Genomic DNA, 22296 nt, shown 5'->3' on the forward strand with positions numbered 1-22296 from the left:
AAGGTTAAAATTCCCAGGTTAAAAGTAAAAAACAAAATTTAAAAATTCAGAAGTCTCAAAAAAGTTAACCAGGTGGAGGGAGTGCTCTCAAACCATCAGCCATTCCTAAATTGCATCACAAATGTAAACCCTCCCCCCCCAAATCCTAATGAGCAGATCTAGGACATTTTTCCAGAAAACCAGAAGAGTAGGGATGTTGCCTCAACTCTAGAGGTAAGATGTTCCAAAGGTGAGGGGCAACAGCAGAGAAGGTCCTTTTCCTAGATCCTGAAATTCTTTGACTAATGGCATTCACAGCATCCCTTGCTTGCTTGAGTGAGATCAGTCAATGTAATTGGGGTGAGACGGCTCCTCCAGTATTCTAGTACCAGGCCTATTTTAACTTTATTAGCTGCTCAAATCATCAACATGAGATGGGCAACCATATAAATTTAATGCATTCATGCATGCTGGACTGACTGACTGAATGGTCTACCTAGCCCCATACGAAAAGAAACTTACAAAAAGAATACATCTGTGATGTCAAGCAGCATTTAAGAAACAAAAATAAAAATGTCCAACTCTATTTTCATAGAGTAGTAGCTCTGGAGACATACTTTGCAAGATTTAGTAAAGCCTCATGTGACAGAATTATAGGCAATTATAGGCAAACGTGTCTATCATACAGGTAATATTGTTTGTTAGGCGAAGTGAGTTGGTGAAATGAGTTCATGTTACAGCACCTGAGAAAATCCTCAGTCCTCATATTCTCACTAAGGCATATTTTTAATTAAAACATTTGCTTTATGTTTCTGAAGCCATGCACATGATTGATACTGGAGATCTTGAGCAATTCTTGTTTTAGGAAGAACCAATACAATTCAATACCTCAAACTTATTTCACTATATTGGACTGAAACAATGGGTCAACCCATGCAGTATAATCAGTGCAAGTCAACCAATACTGCTACTTAACAATGCAAACCAGTGCAGTTATAGTTCAGTGTAATGTAAAACAAATTACATAATATCCTTAAGCAAGTGCTAGATAATTATATGTATTTTCACAGATCAAGCAACTAGAGCTAGTTCTGTTAACATTAGGGTTTTGCAAAGCTTTAAAATTAAAGAACTTTAATAATTTCATAAAAGTTCATGAAAAGTACCCTATCAGTCATTTCATGAAGCAATAAAAATAACTGTTATCCAGTCTGTACATCCTGATGTTACAAAGCAGCTATTGAAAGTCAATCTAGATTTATACACATGTAAATTTGATGTTTTGAAACGTCTTCAGCTATGAAACTTGTGAATGAAGATTTGAGTCAGTGTAAAAAGGTGCTTCCTTAAAAAGAGTTGGGCACTATCTGTGCCTCATAACACTTCATTCTGATAAAGGGTTGCACAGTTGTACAACTGTAAAACAAATGCAATGTTTTATTTAATAGCTCAGTCCTGTTATTTTCATAATCATTGTAGACATTTTCTTCTGCATTTAGGAGTGAACTGTCAGTCAGCTTGATCACAATTTATTGCAACAAGATTTTCAGTATCGCAATCTACTGAAAACAATAATTTTCAGATAGTAAGAGACAGATTACAGATAATCCATATTTAAATCTTTTATTTTGCCTAGAGCATCTAAGAATAAAAAAATTTTCCACTTAGAAGTTTCCAACAATTTTATGAAACATTTAGAATGAAAATTGTCATCATAGCATGCAGCGAGGGTGAGGATTCACTTTTTTCTTTGAGTAAAGTGTCTTTTGGACCGATAAGCATGGTTTTTGCCTCTGGTTTCTGCTGCCCATACTACAACAGGTGCTGTAGGGCATGAGGCCCTGTTGACCTCATCCTCTGACTCAAGTTCCTGCGTATCAGTTTCAAGAACAGCATTAAGTTGAGGCTTCGGGGCTAAAAGTGGTTTTTGTATTCTAGCTCGCTGATCCTGTTGATTTGTTCTTTTCTGCCTTGTAAAACTGGCTGGTTTAGTTCGTGAATGCATTCGCTCCATTGGGAGAAATTCCTCCTGCTGTCCGTGTTTCTTCTGAGGTGACCTTGGTCCAGCCTCTGAATTATGCAACATGAAGACAGACTCGGAATCACTGCTACCGTACCCTGAATTCAGAAAGAAATATCTACATAATTATAGAGGAGAAATTGAAGACAATGATATCATGGCCATGTATTCTATTTTCAGAGAACAGTCATTGACAGAGAGCTCCAGTTATTCACTCCAGCTCCTGCTGACTCAGCAGTTCGAAAGCAGTTACTGTTAGTAGATAGATGAATACCACTTCAGTGGACACGTTAGTGGGGGCATAAAAGGAGCCTCCGAGTGGGCATTCCCTGGCAACAGTGATGTCACCTGCCATATGTTTAACCTGGAAGTGTCTTAGGTGCTTCTGACATGAATACAACAATGACCATTAGAACCAACAATTCGACAACAAGCTAAACAAAGCCATTACTTAGTCACAGTTTTGTTTATCGTAATATTCTATTAAATTATAATTATTATACCTTTGCCTTACACAAAAAGAACATTTAGATCTAGCTCTCTTTTCCCTTTGTTTTTTGGAGGCATCTCCTTTCCTTTGGTGCCCCATAAACCAAATTTTACATTTCTACTTCCTTGTCCATAATTTTGAAGATTCTTTTTAAACACAAATAAAGATTTATTAAAGAATGTGCGAAACTAGTGTAATGAAGAAACGAGAGTTTCTTATGGCTATTTACAAAAATAGTAACATTTGGTCTAAATGATATTGGCCGGGGCTAAGATTCTTTAATTACAAGTTCAAGATAAACACTGGACAAAGTGTTGTAACATTTGTGTGCCACTCAGAGTCACCGATAGCTGATCATATAAATTATTAAAATAAATAAATAAAGTCTCCTTTTTGCTAAATCCAATTGGCCAAAGCTTTGGCTATATTGAGTCCAATGATTCATATGAGTGTTCACCTCTTCTATGTGTATTATTAATATGTTGGGGCATTGAGCCAACTGTTGGACCATACAAGATAAAACCTTCAAGATGAGTAAGATCTGCAATTAATAAATAGTTTTGTTTGCCAGTAAAAAACAGGATGGGTTTGGGGCACATTTAATTATCAAATTAATTATTATTAATTTCAAAGATGTTTAACTTTAGGGCTGTTTAAAAATAAAAGATTGGTTGGTGTAAATCTTTCGTTTTTATTGTATCTCCAAGATAGCTTCTTTTAAAGAACTATGCATATTACTTGGCACATTAAATGCTTCAGTGGAGTCATCTCTAATAATGTCATATCCAAAAACCAAGCTGACATAAAATATTGCACATGTATGCATGCACACATATGTGCGTGTGCATGCATATATAAACACACACATACACTTGCCTCCAGAAATTGTGGGTACTCCAGCGCTGGAAGTTTTTAAAAAGAGATTGAACAACCATTTGTATGAAATGTTGTAGGTTTCCTGTTTGACTAGGAGGTTGGATTAGAAGACCGTTAAGGTACATTTCAACTCTATTTTTCTAGTAAATAATAAACACCTAGTAAATGGGCCAGAAATGAAAACTTACTTGTTTGTAAATATTTATTTACTGTATGTGTATTTTCTGATATGAAAATCCTGATATGAAACAAGTATAATAGCCACATCTTTTTTTCATCTACAGCTGGTGTTGCTATTTTTTAAAAATGAATTGCTTCCCCGTGCCTTTAGCAGATGTAAAATACTTGAAAAAACATAGCTGCCTATTTATACTTACTTAGTAGTTAAAGATTAAGTGGAAACTAGAACTGGGCTGGTAAAATCTGGGCAACCATGTAATAGCAGAAATCCAACTTTTTGGTACCATCTAATGGTTACCTAATTGCAGCCATGTGTAAAATAATTTGGAATTCATGGGGTGCAAGCCGAACTGCTTCTTTCTAGCATTGAGAGCTTTCAAGGCTACCACATTAGCCTAAAAAGTGGCATGGCTGGTTTATGGAATCAAGGGATTAGGGCAGTGGTCTTCAAACTTGGCAACTTTAAGACTTGTTAAAGTGAAGTCCACAAATCTTAAAGTTGCCAAGTTTCGGGACCCCTCAATTAGGACAATAGTACTTCTAATATGAAACCTTAAAAGCAACTATGTCAGTATTCAGGCTGCTTCCTTAAACTAAGGCATGGTATTCAAATCAGACAATCCTGTCCAAATCTTATTTCGCTGTAAAAGATACAGAAAAAAAAATCAGTTGTCTGTGATAATAAAGTGAATATTATTTTAAATAATACCAATGCAAAAAGTGGATATTTCTCTAAACCAGTTTTTCTCAACCAGTGTTTTCCAGTTGTTTTGCAATTAAAATTTACAGAATTGAAATAGTAAACATCTGGAAAGCACCAGATTGGTAAAAAAATTAAATTCTGATGGGCACTATCTCACAGAGTCATTGAAAGCAAAACTTTGCCAAGGTTGTATCTACCTGGAACTTGATGGATAATAGCAAAATTAGTAAGGATTGCCAGTCATTTTCCATTTTCTTTTATTGTTTCCATTAAAAAGCCTTACCTGTTAGATCATCATCATCAATTCTAGTTGTTCTTCTAATTGGTTGAGAATTACCGAAGGGCAGGGATAAATAACGTAGGCTTTTACTGGAAGCCTGTAGACAAAATAAAAAAAGAGGAGATACACTTTTGCAGAAATGTGTGTGGATTCCATTTTGAATGATCTGACCTCTAGTTATAAGGGAAAATGTGAACATATATTTGAAATTAGTTCAATTAATACTAACAATATATTTTACTATAATGATAGTATAATTGCAAACTTATCTATCATGCATGTGGTATACATGAATTCAAAATACTGGAATAGTTCCGATTCCCAACTTGTCCAGAGGCCCATTGATCATCCTCATGTCTATTGCAGCTATTTAAAAATCTCAAAGTCAGCTAATCTAACTACTGTTCATCCATATTACTTGAAATCTCTGTCTTTCTAAAGTTTTTTTAAATCATCATTATTATTAAATGCTGCTTGGTTGAACATTCCCTACAATGACAATAATATTCTTCTGTTAATTTTTTTTTTTAAGAAAGGAAAATCAGCCACCCTACAGCTGATATGGTGCGTCCAATAGCTACATCAATTGATAATGAGCAGCAGTATGCTGAATACCTATTTAGATACACCCACCTCCATAACATTTCCTTTGTACAGAACAAGAAAAAGAGTTTGAAATATAAGCTAAAAAATTCAAGGGATGAATTTTTCATAAGGTGGTGGGATAAAATTAATAATTTACAGCAATTTCATTCACTCTCAAAACTTGTAAAGCCTTGGAAACCATTCTTGCTCTCATTCATATCCATACACCATTCCATACATTGCCTTGCAGACCTTAGCCTCTCAATCTATGGATTCATTGGATTGCATATTTTGCTATTTTTATGCTTTTATCTAATCATTAGATAGCTTCTCTCGTGTTTATTTTGGCTGAAGCTTCAGCAATTTCCATATACTGTTGCATAAACCCCATAGCTGATTATGTGAGAGGTACCTGCCCTCCCCATGGTAAACTGTGACCTTTCCGCATGCTGTATCGATGCCGAATAAGGATTTCTTTCGCTTGCTCTTGACTTGTTTCGGGGGCAAGATTATATCTGTTGTATGATAGCGTCTGAAATGAGAAATGCATTACATGATCTTCCTCACCAGCTTAGATGCCAAACAATGCATGTAAAATGACCAGTTTATAATAATGTTATTTTAGAAAATCACTACACTGAGAGTTTTTGGAAATAAATTCTTTGTGTGTCTAATCACACTTGTCCAAATAAAGTGTTGTGTTGTGTTGTGTTGTGTTGCGTTGTATTGCATTGCATTGCATTACGTTCTGTCTGTTCTATTCTATTCTACTCTATTCTATTCTAAATACCTTTCTCCAAGGGTGATTTCTGTTAGAATATTCATGACTGGGAGAGACATGGTAACAAGGTCAGCGAATGAATAGGCATAGCAACTGAGTCAGCCAATGGGAGCTTAAACAGATCTGAGTCTGGGTTGATATTTGAAACTGAAACTAGTCTGTCTGTCTGCTATGAACTCTAAGATGAAACTATTCTCTCCTGCTTGTGTTCTGCTTGTAACTTCTACCACGTTGAAAAAATCTACTATTGATATTGTACATTTATTCATGTGTTATTATGTATATAAAGAAGGTAATGAATCCAGCTGAATCAATTATCTGTGTGTGCTCTCTGGATTTGATTTTTTTGCAACAAACTCTGATAATTTCCACTGTAACCAACTTGGCATGGTGACTTTACAAGAAAGGGTGCTGGTTCTCTGATTTTTGCTTTGGGGGGGGGGGGGGAGTTGAAATGGATGACAATCTTAGAATATGGTAGTGTAAAATCCCAAACAGAAATAAATATTGGTAGGTGTATATTAAAAATATTGCTTTTTCTTTACTTTGTTCTGAGTTGATCTTAGCAATTTTCAGAAATACTTTTTAAATCCATAGCTGACAAATAAATTTTTGCCATCTTTTTGAATGGATGAAGCTTTTATTTTTATACAAGAAAGCTAATGACTATTCATTATGCATTACATCCCTGTAATGGTATTGATACCTGCCCTGCAGAAATGGGGACAGAGGTTTATTTCAAGTCAAACAAAATCTCGAAGAAGTAAAAGATTCATTGGCTAATTACAGAAAAGGCAGTCAACAAGAAGCATTATTGCAATTTAGAATTGTAATTTACCAAATATGTATGAAACAAAATTTGAATATTAACATAATGCAATAAAAACAAGAACAAAATACTGGCCAGGAAAAGCATTACATAGTCAATTTCTACAAAATGTTGAGTGAAAAGTGGATAAAGCTAAAACCCGGTAGTGGCTTAAAGCTGGAAAAAAAACCTGACTGTTCAAGAGCAAGCTGTTCAAATGAAGACCAAAATTGAAAAATCGTCAAATGGTTCAAAATGCAGATTGTACAAAGAGGAAGAAGAAGCAATGGTTCATATACTTGGCTTGGTCAAAAAGATTGCACAAACTTATAATAAACAAAATAATATAGTTGCCAAAATGAGTCACTGCAACATCTGTAAAATGTACGTGCCAGTAAGTAAAACATTAGTGGAAACATAGAGTTGAAAATTACATCCAAAAGGACTGATTTTTTTTTATTGCAAAATTGACAAACTCAAGTTATCCCCTTACAGGTTAACAGATTTTTTTAAGCATGGAATAATATATTTAGTTCTATTCCTCAAATATATTTTTTTCAGGAAAGGTTTTATATCACCCCTCCTCAAAATTTGCATCACAGTAATATATTGGACACTTGTCTTTTTAATTCTTTTATTCTGGTCTATTTATCAAATTTTAAAATGCTCATCAATTACAGCTTCTATCAATTTAAAACCAAGTTTTAAATATTGAAACTACTTGACAAAGTTGTTTCAATGCATTTTAACAAGGGCAATAATTAAGAAGTCAGGTGTTACTTTAAAAGCCAACCGTTATGTTATAGTTGAGTCTTTGGGGCCAATGCAGGCTATAAAACTTATGTTAGTCTTTAACATACAATCAGGCCCAATCAGATTGGTTACTGCTACAATCTGCTATGCAATATAACTGCCAACCTAGAAACTAAACCAAATGAATTGTTGAAAATTTAAAATAAGGAGCACCTGCCACCTAGTGCTCATCTTTAGATTCTATTCCATTTCTTTTGCATGCACCTTTTTTTTCCTTACTCACTTGCCTGATACAAATCTCAGATATTATAATTAATTAAAAGTTAATTCACAGCTAAGAAAAGGAAACACTTCTTTATCTAATAAGTAAGGAGTACTGCAATCCAAGGTGGCTTAAGGGGCAGATAGAATAAATTCATGAAGCATCCAGCTATCAGTAGCTACTAGTCCTGGTAGTTGTTTAATACTTCTGAATTAACCGGTAATATATCTCAAATGCCAGCAGCTATTCTCAAGAAGATTTTGACCCCATTGGGTTTGGTTTACGTCTCTGTAACACAGAATGCCAGATTAGATAACCTTTTGGCCTGTCGTGCACTTTTTAAATTCTTGTGTTTATTTATTTATAAATCAAATTTATATAGTCACCCATCTCCCCACAAAAGAGAATCAGGATAGCGTATAGCAATAAGTAAAACAGCCAAGATAAAACTGGTTAAAATCTAAAATCACAGCAATAAATAACATAATAACCAAAATATTAGCCTTGGATGAAGGCAGAATAAAAATGACTCCCTTAGCAATATAACCATCATGATGGAATCTTTGGCCCACTGGTAACCCTAAGCATACTATTCTGACCTAGACTTCCCGAGAGCATGAAGCAAACACCTTGTTCCAACAAAAAACCCTTTTATTAATTTACTGTGAATTCTGCTCATTCACATCCAGCAAAGTCTTTCAAGGGAGGATTTACAGTCACAGAACCTTATCTGGCTTGGAGAGCTGACAGGCTGATATCTGCAAAACTTAGCAAGGAGTCTCGAAGAGTCACAAACCAATTAAGCGAACTAATGGTCTCCTGTAAACTCCATTCCCCTTTTGCTCCTCTTTTATTTCTTCTGGGAGAGGCCATTAATCAGCCACCTGTAGCCTTACTCCCAAGTCAACCCCTGTTTAGCTGTTCCCTTTGCTGGCAACTCTGCACATGCCCACACTGGGAACAGGCTCCAGCTGTTCATCTGCCTTTCTGATGTCTGATTCTGAAGGCAGCTGATACCTGGCATATGGCTATGGCCCCCTCTCTGCCTCCGACATAGAACCCTCATCAGAGCCTTCCCCAGACTCCAGGACTGGCCCATGTTCCTCCCCAACCTCCTCATTGTCTGAATCTGATGCTAGCTCCGCTGGTAGATCACAACACATAATGAGGTCTTGAGGATTTTTCAAAAAATTGGAAAAAGCACATGGATTCTATATTCTTCAAACTTGGATACTTTAACAACATGCTTGTCATTTTTTAAAATATAATTCTAAGGTATGTTTGAGAAGGCAATTCTAAACTCCTTCCTTTTTTCTTTTCCTTTTTTCTGCAAGCAATTCTGCCACCGCTGACTTTTGCCAAGGTGTGAAATAATTCAAACATGATCTTTCCTTACGTAACTATGGAACAGGTTATCAGAATTGAAAGTACACACCCTTTGCCTCACTTGATACAGATTATGTGCCAGCATGTTCTGCATAGATTCTACATCTTTAGGGGAAAGTTTCTGTATTCTTTCATTCCTGCGCCTCCTGCAAACAAATATGAAGACAAATATTATTTTGACTAACCTAAAAGTTAAATCATTATTTCGCTAGAATAGTTTCGCCTACATTCTGTTATCAGTTATTGTTACCTGTAAGTTGACTTTTCTGACAAAGGATGGAAGGAAATCATTTGTAAATCAGTGGAACAAACTACTTAATTTCTTTGAAAGGTGCCTATGTGTATTTGAGTATAATCACTATTGGCTACAGCAGTCTTCTTAATAAAAAATAAAATAATGTATAGAGGTTAAAGTATAAAGAAGAAATTCATTATATAAACCACATATAAATGCAAGTAGAACCATTACCATTAGTGGCTATTGGCATGTATCATACACATAAAGTTTCTTTCTTGAAGTGTCAACATATTAAAATCAGAATAAATGTTGAACAACTTTAAAATGTAATTAGTTTAATTGAATCAAGCTGAGAGATCAGAGGTATAAATAAAAGGGGAAACCCTATGCTCAATTTTTAAAAAATCTGTATTGAAATTAATAGCATCTAAACTACACAATCAGATATCCTGAATATTATAAACTAATACAAACAAAGTATTTCATAATTCTTCTAGAACCACAATTTTCAACCAGTGCTACTAATACCACAAATGTAATTTAGAAACAGTCTGGTTGGGAAATAAAGTAGCTCACTGAAACTTTGAATTTTAAAAACTTACATAATTATAGAATGCCTCTAAACAGATATATTTATTAGGCCTCATGCTAAGACCTAGTTCTCAAAGTAACTTGATTAGATTTAAGATATGGCAAGTTGACAGCAAAGTTCTAGATAGGGTACAGGTTTATTTTTTTTCCTGGAGAAAAAATATAAAAAATTCTCATGAATTAGCCTATGCTAAACTCTTTATCCCTGCTATCTCTACTGCTGAACATGAATGACTGTACCACTCCAAAATGGTACACATGGAACAAGAAAGAAGGCACCATTTTGTTCTTTGTTTTGGTGAAAACAACATTCTAACTTAATACAATACAATAGTAGAGTTGGAAGGGACCTTGGAGGTCTTCTAGTCCAATCCCCTGCCTAGGCAGGAAACCCTATACCGTTTCAGACAAATAGCTATCCAACCTCTTCTTAAAGACTTCCAGTGTTGGGGCATTCACAACTTCTGGAGGCAATTTCTGTTCCACTGATTAATTGTTCTAACTGTCAGGAAGTTTCTCCTCAGTTCCAAGTTGCTTCTCTCCTTGATTAGTTTCCATGCATTGCTTCTTGTTCTACCCTCAGGTGCCTTGGAGAATAGTTTGACTCCCTCTTCTTTGTGGCAACCCCTGAGATATTGGAACAATGCTATCATGTCTCCCCTAGTCCTTCTTTCTCTTAAGCTAAACATACCCAGTTCCTGCAACCATTCTTCATATGTTTTAGTCTCCAGTCCCCTAATCAACTTAGGTCAATCTTCACAGTAAAATATGATTAACAGTATTTCAGAGACAGGAATGTCTTGGAAATATGAAAGTGTTTTGTTTTTTTAATAGAAATATAGATGATACAAAAAAAAGTAGATTAAAGAGCCCTAAAAATTGGAGGTTGGCAAAAAGAAGTTGTCAGCGTTAGGGAATCACAAAATGTGTTTGAATCAACTTAATTATGAAGTCTCTGTCTGGAAACAGTTTCAAGGGAGCAGGAACAGTGAGTACAACTCTGCTATCATTATATGAAACTCATTTCTGAGTTGGCTAAAGCATCAAGACAAAAGGAAAAGCTCATTCATGAGGTTACCTATTAACCAAGGAACTTGATAACAATTCCTTAAGGGAGAAAAAAGGCATGGCTTCTGTCCACTCCTTTCCTTTTTCAGATAGACTTATGTGCTATGCAACTTATAATTCAGATCTGTTTCAAGTAAAACAAAGGAAACCAACCAAGCCAATATTTTTTTAATTAAATATTTAATTGAGAAATATTCCTTGTAAATTATATTGCATAGTTTTAAGTGTCAGATTTAGTGAAAATCTTACAGTTAAATAAAGCTGGTTACTTCAATGAAATTTTCTTTTAAAGTAGACTCTAGTTTTTTCTTGAGACATCTATTGCTTCTTCTTAAAGGTTTTTAATCCCCGGTGTATTATTCTTTATTATTCTTAGTATGGTAATTTCAAATATACTATGATTTTTTAAAAAAAAAGGCATACTGAATATGTGTGTTTAAGTATGTACATTGTGGCTATGTAATCCTCAGAATACAAAAGCAACTTTTAAGAATTGTTACATCTTTTCAGATTTTATTGCAGATTTTATTTCAAATGAATTTAATATACATTCATGGAAACATCTAGTCAATCAACATCGTGCATTAGGTATTCTAATAAAATCTACATCTACAGGAAGTCAGTGGTTTCAAACAAAACCAACATTATGATGCAGATCCACCTTTTTTTCTACATGTGTTGCCACATGAATGCCTCATGAATGTGAACATGTAGCATAATGTTACAACATTGTTTTCATTCCCAAAATTCCAATTGACCCATTGGGCCTGTTTTTTACCTCCACAGTTTCTGGGGGCTTTCCTGTAGCCTGGTGAGGGTGAAAAATGGCGCAATGGGCAAACTGGAAATTCCAGTTGACCCGTTGGGCCTGTTTTTCACCCTCCCCAGGCTTTCTTGTAGCCTGGGGAGGGTGAAAACGGCCTCCCCCAGTCCTCCGGAATGTTTGCCCTCCCGGGCTAAACTGCTAAAAAAACCATTGCTTCTCACCATTGGGAATGTTGACCTGAATTAATCATCTGGAGAACCATATGTTGCCCATGTTCATTAACTACCTTGATTAAACAAAATATTTGCATTGTTCTGACAAATCGTTCTTAACATACTTACAGAGAAGATGATTTGGAAGTCATAGGTGTCATGCTCCCACTTTCTACCATTTCAATGACTTGTCTGATTTCCAGTTTCTTATATAAAGAAACAAGGCTGGATTTAGGCTGTTGCTTGTGTAGTAGTATCTTCTTCAGAACATTATTGTCAAACTTCTTAAATCTGGCAAGAGCAATAATCAAAATGTCAAACATTGTTTCTGCAATAATTACTTTACAAATCCAAAGACTTCTCAAGCTTTTCAAAACCAGCAAGCAGCAGCATAAAGGGTATGGCCAAAGCAGCTTACCCTGTGTTAAACTGATAAGAAAAGGACAATCAATCCATTTTTATGGGAGAAAGAGGATAGAACAGTGATGGTGAACCTATGGCACTCGTGCCACAGGTGGCACGCGGAGCCATTTGTCAGGGCATGCGTGCTGGCCAGCTGAGTTCACCCTTTTTTAAAGCCATTTTTCACCCTCCCCAGGCTCCAGAGGCTTTATAGGAGCCTGGGGAGGGCAAAACGAGCCCCCCACCCCCCCCCAGAGTCCCTCCGGAGACTTCATGAGCTTCCGTGAAGCCTCTGGAGCGTAAAAACTGGCCTTACGGGCAAACTGGAAGTTCAGGAATGGACTTCTGGTTTGCTCGGAGGGTCGTTTTGAGCGCTCCAAAGGCATCTGGGAAGCCTCCGGATGGTCCCTGAAGCCTTCGCAGCGCTCAAAACGACCCTCCGAGCAAACAGGAAGTCACTTCCGGTTTGCTCGGAGGGTAGTTTTGACTGCTCCGAAAGCTTCAGGGAAGCCTCCTAAAGGTCCCTCAAGCCTCCGGAGGGCATTGGGGGGGGAGGCTGTTTCCGCCCTCCCCAGGCTCCTATAAAGCCTCTGGAGCCTGGGGAGGGCGAAAAAAGCATGTAAAAATGGGGAGTGGCGCCTGTAATGCGCACCTGCGCATTGGGGGGTCGCGCATTGCATTACGGGTGCAGCACGCCCACACACGACCCCCCTGCGCTCCCCCCACTTATGGCACGCGAGCCAAAAAATGTTCGCCATCGCTGGGATAGAAGAACAGAGCACATTTTTGATTCTGAGAGCCAGGCAAAATCCTGAATTCTTTTACACCTGTTTAGCACGCTGCCAGATCTTAACAGCCTTTTTTTCATTCAGTAGTATTACAATGAACTTCTATTTATGGATAAATATATGAAAATCAAGGAAAAAGAAGAATGTGATTTAATAATTTAAATAAAAAATTTAAAAATTTAGTATATGACATATTCAAATGCTGATTGAAGATACCATATATTCCAATCCATCCTGATTTAAATTAAATCAACATTGCTTATGCCTTTCTTTAGTTTTCCCCGTTAGTTTAATTTTAGCTTAGTTTATTCCGTTTAGTTTTATCCAGTTATTTTATTTTGACTAACAGTGCTAGGCACATCCTTACTTGTCTCTCAGTTGATAATGGCTCCAGTGTCCACATATATCTTCAATTCCAGCTTTTAAATGATCCATCATCTATAGGCATAAAACATTTTATTTTGAATTAAAGCATTTCTTTTTATTATTAGTATTAATTTATAATATAAAATTCAAAAGAAAATAGTGGAAAAGATAGGGGAGGAAAAGGGAAGGGAAAAATGTGGGGAAAAGGGGGGAAAAAAAGAAAAGAAGTTGACTTCCAATTCCCTTTGGTGCAGTAGAATAAGATAATAACCTCAACTCTTTACTTTTATATAATACTGGCCAGTGGTGAAATGCAATTTTGTTTACTACCGTTTCTGTGGGCGTGGCTTGGTGGACATGGCAGGGAAGGATACTGCAAAACCTCCATTCCCACCCCACTCCAGGGGAAAGATACTGCAAAATCCCACGAGCAAACTGGTAGCGCCAGGATTTGCAACCCATCTATATAATGTTGGATATACTAAACCAAATTCCACAAATAATATTTATCCTGAAGTGCTATGTTCAACAGAGCAACCCCTCAATATGAATATAACTTCAGGGTAATAAGCGAAAGCATTTATCCTATAATATTCTTCAAATACTGTCTAGATAAAAACCAGAATAAAACATAAAGACCCTTAGAACTATGCTTTCTTCATCACTAGCATCATCAAATAATAATTTTTCCAAAATCTCAACACATGAAACATTGCATCTGCTGAAATATCTCTTTCTTATCCCTTGCTTCTGCGGTCAAAACCTGCCCCAAAATGAAGAAGCAGGGGAAATCTCAAGTTTCACGTTTTAAAGTAGTATAGTACATGTAGCCGATCCCAATTTCAAACCTCAAATTAAAATTGAATAGCTATTCCTAGACCTTTGGAGACCCAAAGCCATTAAGAGCGGGCAATAATTTATAATCTTCCTATGTTCCTGTTGCCAATTAATAATATAAAATTCAACTTACTCGCATATGGATTTCTTCATTTATTGATTCTTTTTTATTGGTCTTCTTAACATCTAGGTATTTTACCAGTGGTCTAATGGTGATTCCCTTCATTTGAAATAAAGAAAGAAGAAAGCCAATCATTAAACTGTACAACTAAACAGTATGAAGGAGATCTGTGTAGTATTAATTGAGGCCTAGCATACTTTTACCTCCTGATTATTTCACATGCCAAAATAGCTTCTGGGGGAGGGGGGACTACCTGATATTTTAAAAAGCCATTTTTACCAGTATGATGCATTTACCCATGTGCACAAAATCACTAGTCCATTGTTGTAAGACCACTGGATCAAGTTAGATGAATGGATGAGGATGATCTCCAGGGGAAGCATGCCTCCAATAAAAAATTGTTCTAATCTCTGCAAGATGCTCTGACACTTTGTGATGAAATAGTCTCCTTACCTGAATGAAAACAGTAAAGTATATCACCACAATCGTAGAGGTGATAAACATCTTCTTTCTAGGGAAGAGGGTTGTAGGAAGCAAAAACGCAAGGGAGAAGCTGCTGGCTCCTCTTAGCCCACTATAGGTAACAATAAGTTGATCCTTGAGAGTAAATTTGTAAGTGCGGAACTTGTTACAAATGGAGAACAGAAATAACACACCTAGGAAACAAAACAATAAAAAAAGCATAGCCAGTGATGGGATTCCAGTTGTTAACTTTCTAAGCAGTTTGGAGAACCGGTTGTTGGAAGAAATCTTATTTTGTTTTTTTCCACTTTACAGGGATATTCCTGTAAGGAAGGCAGGATAGAAACATTCTGGTGTTATTACTAGCCTAATCTTTATTGCCCTGCTTACAGAAACTGCCTCTCCGGTTAACCCTTATTACATTGTAACAGCTAAGGCGAAGAACCTCCCAACCTGAGTGATGTTGAGTTGGCCACGCCCACATGGTCACATGACCACTGAGCCATGCCTACCCTGCTGGTCATTAGGGCAGAGAACTGGTTGTTAAATTATTTAAATCCCACCACTGAAAATAACCCCCTAATAAAACAGAACTGAAAACTTGTAAATTATGCAAACTATCCAAGCCAAACAAAGAATATTGTATAGTGATGAAGGATCTAACATAACTTGCTTATCCTGTCTTAAGCAATATATCCAGAGGAGTTCTATAGGTGATACTTTCTCTCAGCAAAGAAACTTATGCCTCAATCTATCATAGCAAACACAGTACACCTGAAGTCTTTGCTAAACTGGTTAGACCAGTCAGATCTGAACAGTCCCAACATTTCTCTTTGCTTTACAATCTCTCCCTCTTTCTTTCTGTCTCAGCTAGCAATGTTCAAAGCCTTTTATCCATCTAGTTTGTTGCCTATGCAACTTACTTAGTGCTCTCCAAAGCACGCAGAAGATCAGGGTGAAGCCAATGAACGCCCAGTTCCATTCGTGGTTCCGACCAATTGTAGACACTCCCATGAACACGAAGATCAGGGTCTCACTGATACTGCTGAGCATTTTCATGAAGTATTTTATGGTTACGTAGGAATTTTGAGAAATATTGGCTTCCACGTATTTCTTCATTGTCACTGCACAAGCTGTAATCCTGTTGAGTCATAAACATTGAAGAAAAGGAGTAAGAACCATTGGAAACAGGGGGACGGGAAAGGAGAATTCTTGTAAAAATGGCAGATTTCTACATTTACTGTCAGGATTATTTTACAGTGTCAATTAGAAATTGAAATTGGGGACAAAAGAAGACAATGAGAAACAACAGGAAATTCTTAATCAACATGCTTGGAGCAACATGGAGATTTGCGGAAGAAGACAACCATTAAAACAAATAAATAAACACTGGGGAATTGGTTGCTCTTCCCAAAAAAAACAGCATGGATTAAGCATGATTTGTGGGCATGCAATTATTATGCATCTTCTAGTTAAAAAAAAACCCTGAAAACTAGAGGGCAGTAAAACATATCCTCCAAAATACAGCTTCCAGTTTATAGTGTCCTTAATTGCTTGTCACTCTTTTGGCTAAGGTCTATGTAGTATAGCAGTTTTCCTAACACTCTGATCTCAAGATGTGGGGAAGTTACCACTTATAATATTTATGCATTTTCTAAATAGTTTTGATGTCACACCTGGAGGCAAACAGAAGCCTGGGCCATAACATCTTGATTCAGCTTCTGATTATGTGTGACTATTGTATGCTGCCCTATAGCATACAGTTCTCTGGGTTCATTGAAAGCAAGAAAGAATAATAATATTAAGAGAAAATAAAACTTTAGACAATCTGATGAAGAACAGAGTACCTGCCACCTGCCATATGTACTATTGTATAGTTGTGCATTGTTGTGTAAGATAGGGAAGATTAGAGGATGGAGAGGCTCCAGAAAGTACCAAGGAGGAAGAACGATCTACAATAATTTGTTTCACTAGTGCACAGAAGGTTGACTGCTATTTCAATACATTGCTGATGCTAAGGCTATCTAAATGGAAAATTAGTGTACGGATTGTCCAATGCAGGGTTAGTTGTCACAATTAATTTTGTCCATTCTTTAGCAGACAATGTACAACTCATATCCTTTGAAATCCTGACACCTCCAAATTCTTATCATCTTATCATGTTTAATGAAACAATGAAAGAAAAAACAGTAGTCCTTCACTTACAACTGTTCACTTAGTGACCGTCCCAAGTTACAATGGCCCTGAAAAAAGTGACTCATAACCAAGTGGCAATGAGCCGTGGTGGCGCAGTGGTTAGAATACTGTACTGCAGGCTACTTCTGCTGACTGCTGGCTGCTTGCAAATTGGCCAGCTCACTGGGCTCAAGGTTGACTCAGCTTCCACTCTGCGAGGTGGATAAAATGAGGAGCCAGATTGATGGGGGCAATTTGCTGACTCTGTAAACTGTTTAGAGAGGGCTGTGAAGCACTGTAAAGCAGTATATAAGTCTAAGTGCTATTGCTATTGCTATTTTTCACACTTATGACTGTTGTATCATCTCCATGGTCACGTGATTGATATTCATATGCTTGACAACTGACTCACATTTATGACTATTGCAGTGTCCTGGAGTCCTGTGATCACCTTTTGCAACCTTCTGACAAGCAAAATTAATGGGGAAGCCAGATTCACTTAGTAACAGTTTGACTAATTTAACACCTGCAGTGATTCACAGGCAAGAAAAGTCGTAAAATGGGACAAAATTCACTTTAGCAAATTTTGCACTTAGCAACATAAATTTAGGCTCAATTGTGGTTGTAACTTGAGAACTACCTGTAGTTAAATCCATGGAAAAGAATATTCCTGTTATCTATGTTTAGTTTAAAATGTTTAAATGAATCAAAATTAAACATGACTTGGTCCTAATATTTTACCACTTGCATTGTTCACAATCTTAAGTATAATCCTTGGTCCAGAAAAAGCTAGGTTCTGCTGCAATTCCAAAAATCTGTTCATGAATGGAGCTCTGCAACCATTTCATCCTTATTTTATGTTGAAACTTGGTGAATAGAATAGAATAGAATAGAATAGAATAGAATAGAATAGAATAGAATAGAATAGAATTCTTTATAGAATAGAATAAAATTCTTTTTTGGCCAAGTGTGATTGGACACACAAGGAGTTTGTCTTTGGTGCATATGCTTTCAGTGTACATAAGGAGAATAAAATACATTCATCAAGAATAAAAATATACAACACTTAGTGATAGTCAAGGTTACTAATAAGCTATCAAATCGTACTAGTAAACAAATAAAACAATATAAATTGAAAGATACAAACAACATGGCTATAGTCATAAGAGGGAAGAGAGAGATATTAGGAAGGAAGAGAACAATAATAGTAATACAGTCTTAGTAAATTATGTGATACATGAGTGTTGTGGGAATTAGTTGTTAAGCAGAGTGATGGCATTCGAGGGGGGGGAAATGTCCTTGTGTCTAGTTGTTCTGGTGTGCAGTGGCCTATAACTTCGTTTTGAGGGTAGAAGTTGAAACAATTGATGTCCAGGATGAGAGGGGTCTATAGATATTTTCACAGCCCTCTTTTTGACTCATGCAGAATACAGGTCCTCAATGAAAACAGCAGAAATCACTCCAGTGTGAGAAAAAAGCATCCAGCATGAAGATATTCCCTGACCTTGTCATAAGCAGCACTTAATAAAAATGTAATTCAGTACCATATGCTGAGTTCATTATAATCAAAGGAGGGAAAGGCCTAAAACTCCTTTGTTTAAATGAATCATTGCCTGGTACCTAAAGCCTTCTGGTTCCCCAAACATTCTTTCTTATCACCCAAGGCAATTACTCAAGGGTGTAAAACAAGGAAATACCAAGTCAATAATAGGGTGCCAGCTATGAAAACGAACGTTGCAAGTTTTACTTACGCCAAGATGCCAGATATGTAAAGTGTTTCCGCGGTTAAATAGGACAGGTAACTGAACATGAAGACCAAGAGAGGTTCAATGGAAGAAATGTTTTGGGTGAATCGAGTCATAAAAGCTGCCGCAAATCCAAAGACGATGCCAAACAGCAGCCCTCCAAGACTGACTACAAAAAAGCGAGCACAGCCAGCTAGGACGTCAACGGATTCAATTGTTTCATATTTATGCATCTGGGTAAAGTCAATGAATATATTGTATAGGACCTGCACAGGTGAAAGAAACAAAACATATCATCCTTAGTTCTCCCCAGAGATGCTCATTGCCATTATCCTTTTGAACCCCTATTACAGTTGCAGCAAATGCTTTGCAGGGAAATCCCACCTCCACAATAGCTTTAAAGGAACGATGTATTATGAAGAAATATTTCCCCTCCCATCATTCACTGTCCAAATGCAGCAACAACAACAAAAATCAAATACACTTAAAAAAAAATAAAAATGAGTGTCCAATCCCTTTTAAGAAGAAATTGAGCAACAATTTGTCAGAAATGGTATAGGGTTTTCCTGCTTGATCAGAGGGTTGGACTAAAAGACCTTCAAGGTTACTTCCAGCCCTGTTATTCTGTTCTGTTAAAAATAATACAAATGCCTGAGAATAAAAGTAGGTCTGATTTCATTGTATGGTACCAAATATACATGAGATTTCAGTGATATTTATATGCATTTCATTCTCTCCTGCTAGTGGTATCTTTAATTCAGATTGTTGCAAAATGATCATCGGTCATAAATTAGTCATGTTCAGAGACATCAAGGATGCTAGTATTTTTTCTGCTGTTGCTTCATTAGACATGAAAGATACTAAATACATAGAAAGCATGAAATACATTTTCATCCTTTGCTAGAAAGCAGGCATGCATGCTAAATGAGTGATCTGTATATTTTAAAATAAATGAATGAATGATTGGAGCATTTTTGCTCTTGCTAAGTAACTTTGTTTTTAGTCAGCTGTGTGAAGTTAACTTTGGTGCTACCATTATGGGCATGGAAAGTCCATCCCCCCCCCAAAAAAAAATCATCTGATGCCTTCTCTAATTTGTTTTTTGTTTCCATCCACTGTACCATTTGAAGGTTTGTTTTGAAGGGGAAAAAACATGTGCTGGATACTCTGCAAATTTGTGCTGATGGTAGATTTAACTTAGTTTTTTTATTTACATTCTAAAATGTGAGTTTGCCTTTTTACTGTTGTAGTAGGTCCTCAGGAGTTTTTGTTACTGGTGAATGCAAACATTATAACAAAATAAACAAACTAATGAGTGAAATACTATTTATTTGCAACACCCAGCTCTGAATAATTCACTGCAATGATATAAGCTACAATTCTTGGAGAAGCATTATCTTACTCTTACTGCTTCAGCTGGCAAATTTGTCTGAGATTGGAAACAAGGTAGGGTTGATCTTAGGGAAAATTTGGATGCAAAAATAAGAGGAATGATTGAGGCCATGGATTAGACTAGGCAGTTGAAATAGGTCCTGGAAAAGGACAGTAGCAAACAACTTTCATATATTTGCCAAAAAAAGAAGCACAACAATCCCAAAAGATGCAAAAGGGCTACTGAGGAATGCTATCTACAAGGGCTCACGGTTGAGTTTTCCCAGTGATGGTACTCTTCTATGGATCAGATTATCTGGAGATATTCAGTTTTCCTTCACCATGTTGGGCTTCCAAAAGGCCATAAAGACTTGGGAATGTATTAAAGAAATAGGGTGTCACTGTCATAGCACATTGTTTAAGGATCCTTAAGGAGCCTCAAAACCCTCTTTTCAGCTTGGAGGCCACCTGGGTTACTTTGGGCCAATCATTCCCTCTCAGTCTCCCATTCAAATGTAAAAAAAAAGTATTTACCAGCTTGCAGTTGGCCATTGTGATAGATTATGCTCCAAAATGTTAAATTAAGAGGTCTTCATGCTGCAATGGATTGATTCAGCTGGCTATAAATAAATATCTGTACTCAAAGGAATATCAATTAACAATTTTTATCACTGAGCATAGTTTGAAACCCTAGTGAGAAGCATTACTTGGTAATAAAAATATGTGATTGGAATTCTTAGTTGGTATGAGGTAAAGACCATGGTTCTTAATTCTTAATGAAACGGTTAGCTGTAAATTAATTCCCAACTGTAAAAGCTAAAGGCATGATTTGTTGCTTAGGTATCGTTTTGATTAAGGACCTCAGTCACTGCTGTTCCTCAGCTATAAAGTCAGCATGATCTTTGTTATTAAAGTTTTCTAAAGGCAATACAATAAATGTACATTTGGTAGTTTATTTGATTGTAAATTTGACAGGGATGTGGTGGCTCAGTGGCTATGACATTGAGCTTGTAAATCAGAAAGTCAGCAGTTTGGCGGTTCGATTCCCTAATGCCATGTAACGGAGTGAGCTTCCGTTGCTTGTTCTAGCTTCTGTCAACCTAGCAGTTCAAAAGCACGTAAAAATGCAAGTAGAAAAATAGGAACCACCTTAGTGGGAAGGTAACAACGTTCCATGTGCCTTTGGCGTTTAGTCATGCCGGCCACATGACTGCGGAGATGTCTTCGGACAGCGCTGGCTCTTCAGCTTTGAAATGGAGATGAGCATCGCCCCCTAGAGTCGGGAACGATCAGCACATATGTGCGAGGGAAACCTTCACCTTTACCTAAACTTACCTAGACCCCAAGGGCACCGGTTCTAATCTTTGATCAGCACCCAAATATATGGGTTATCTTAGGCCTACTTCAAAAGATTATTCAAATAACAAAAGAGGAACAATTAGGGTTGCCTTGCCTTATACAGAGAAATAATACACCTGTGCATTACATAATTTTTACAAAAAGTTGTAACATACTTACTACAGTAATCCCATCATTTAATAAGGATTCTCCAAATATCATCATGTAAAGTTGTTCATTGACAGACATCTCCTCAAAGACAGTTAAGACAGCTGTTGGATCCACTGCTGAGACCATGCTACCAAATAACAGGCTGTCAAGCAGGCTCACATCCTGGAGGCCAAAAGATGTGATCTGGCAAATTCCATAAAGTGACAATCCAATGCCAAAGGAATTTATGAGGGAGCCCATGGCAGACCACCAAAGAATTGAACCAAAGTTTTCAAAAAAGGGACGGGTGGACATAAAATAGCCTCCTTCAAGGATAATGGGTGGAAGGAGGTATAAGAAATAAATGCTGGTCGTCATAACTGGTGGAGATTTGTGCTTGGTGCCAAAAATAATCCCACCAACCAAAACACCCATGGCAATGTGCACACAGTTTTCTGGCATGAAGTGTGGAAGACGATGGTAGAGATGGAAACCTTGAAAGGAAAATAAAACCATCATATTATATTGGGGTTTGGAAATGTTTTAAAAAATCTTACTGTACC

The 22296-nt window shown here is 36.8% G+C and overlaps 1 protein-coding gene across 1 annotated transcript; it reads right to left on the reverse strand.

Annotated features, from left to right (window-relative positions):
* Positions 1-1586: 1586 nt before the first annotated feature.
* SLC9A4 (solute carrier family 9 member A4) lies at positions 1587-22210 on the reverse strand. The gene is made up of 11 exons (XM_081948439.1): positions 21764-22210; positions 18881-19140; positions 15878-16095; positions 14946-15148; positions 14505-14591; positions 13536-13606; positions 12108-12269; positions 9153-9249; positions 5526-5645; positions 4532-4625; positions 1587-2097 (listed from the first exon to the last, which is right to left on the reverse strand). Exons 1-11 carry the CDS (start codon positions 22193-22195, stop codon positions 1718-1720), a joined length of 2124 nt encoding a protein of 707 aa, XP_081804565.1. The 5' UTR covers positions 22196-22210; the 3' UTR covers positions 1587-1717.
* Between the last annotated feature and the right edge of the window lie 86 nt (positions 22211-22296).

The sequence above is a fragment of the Natrix helvetica genome (assembly GCF_964273705.1).
Source record: "Natrix helvetica genome assembly, chromosome: 3".
In the NCBI taxonomy this organism is placed as follows: domain Eukaryota; kingdom Metazoa; phylum Chordata; class Lepidosauria; order Squamata; family Natricidae; genus Natrix; species Natrix helvetica.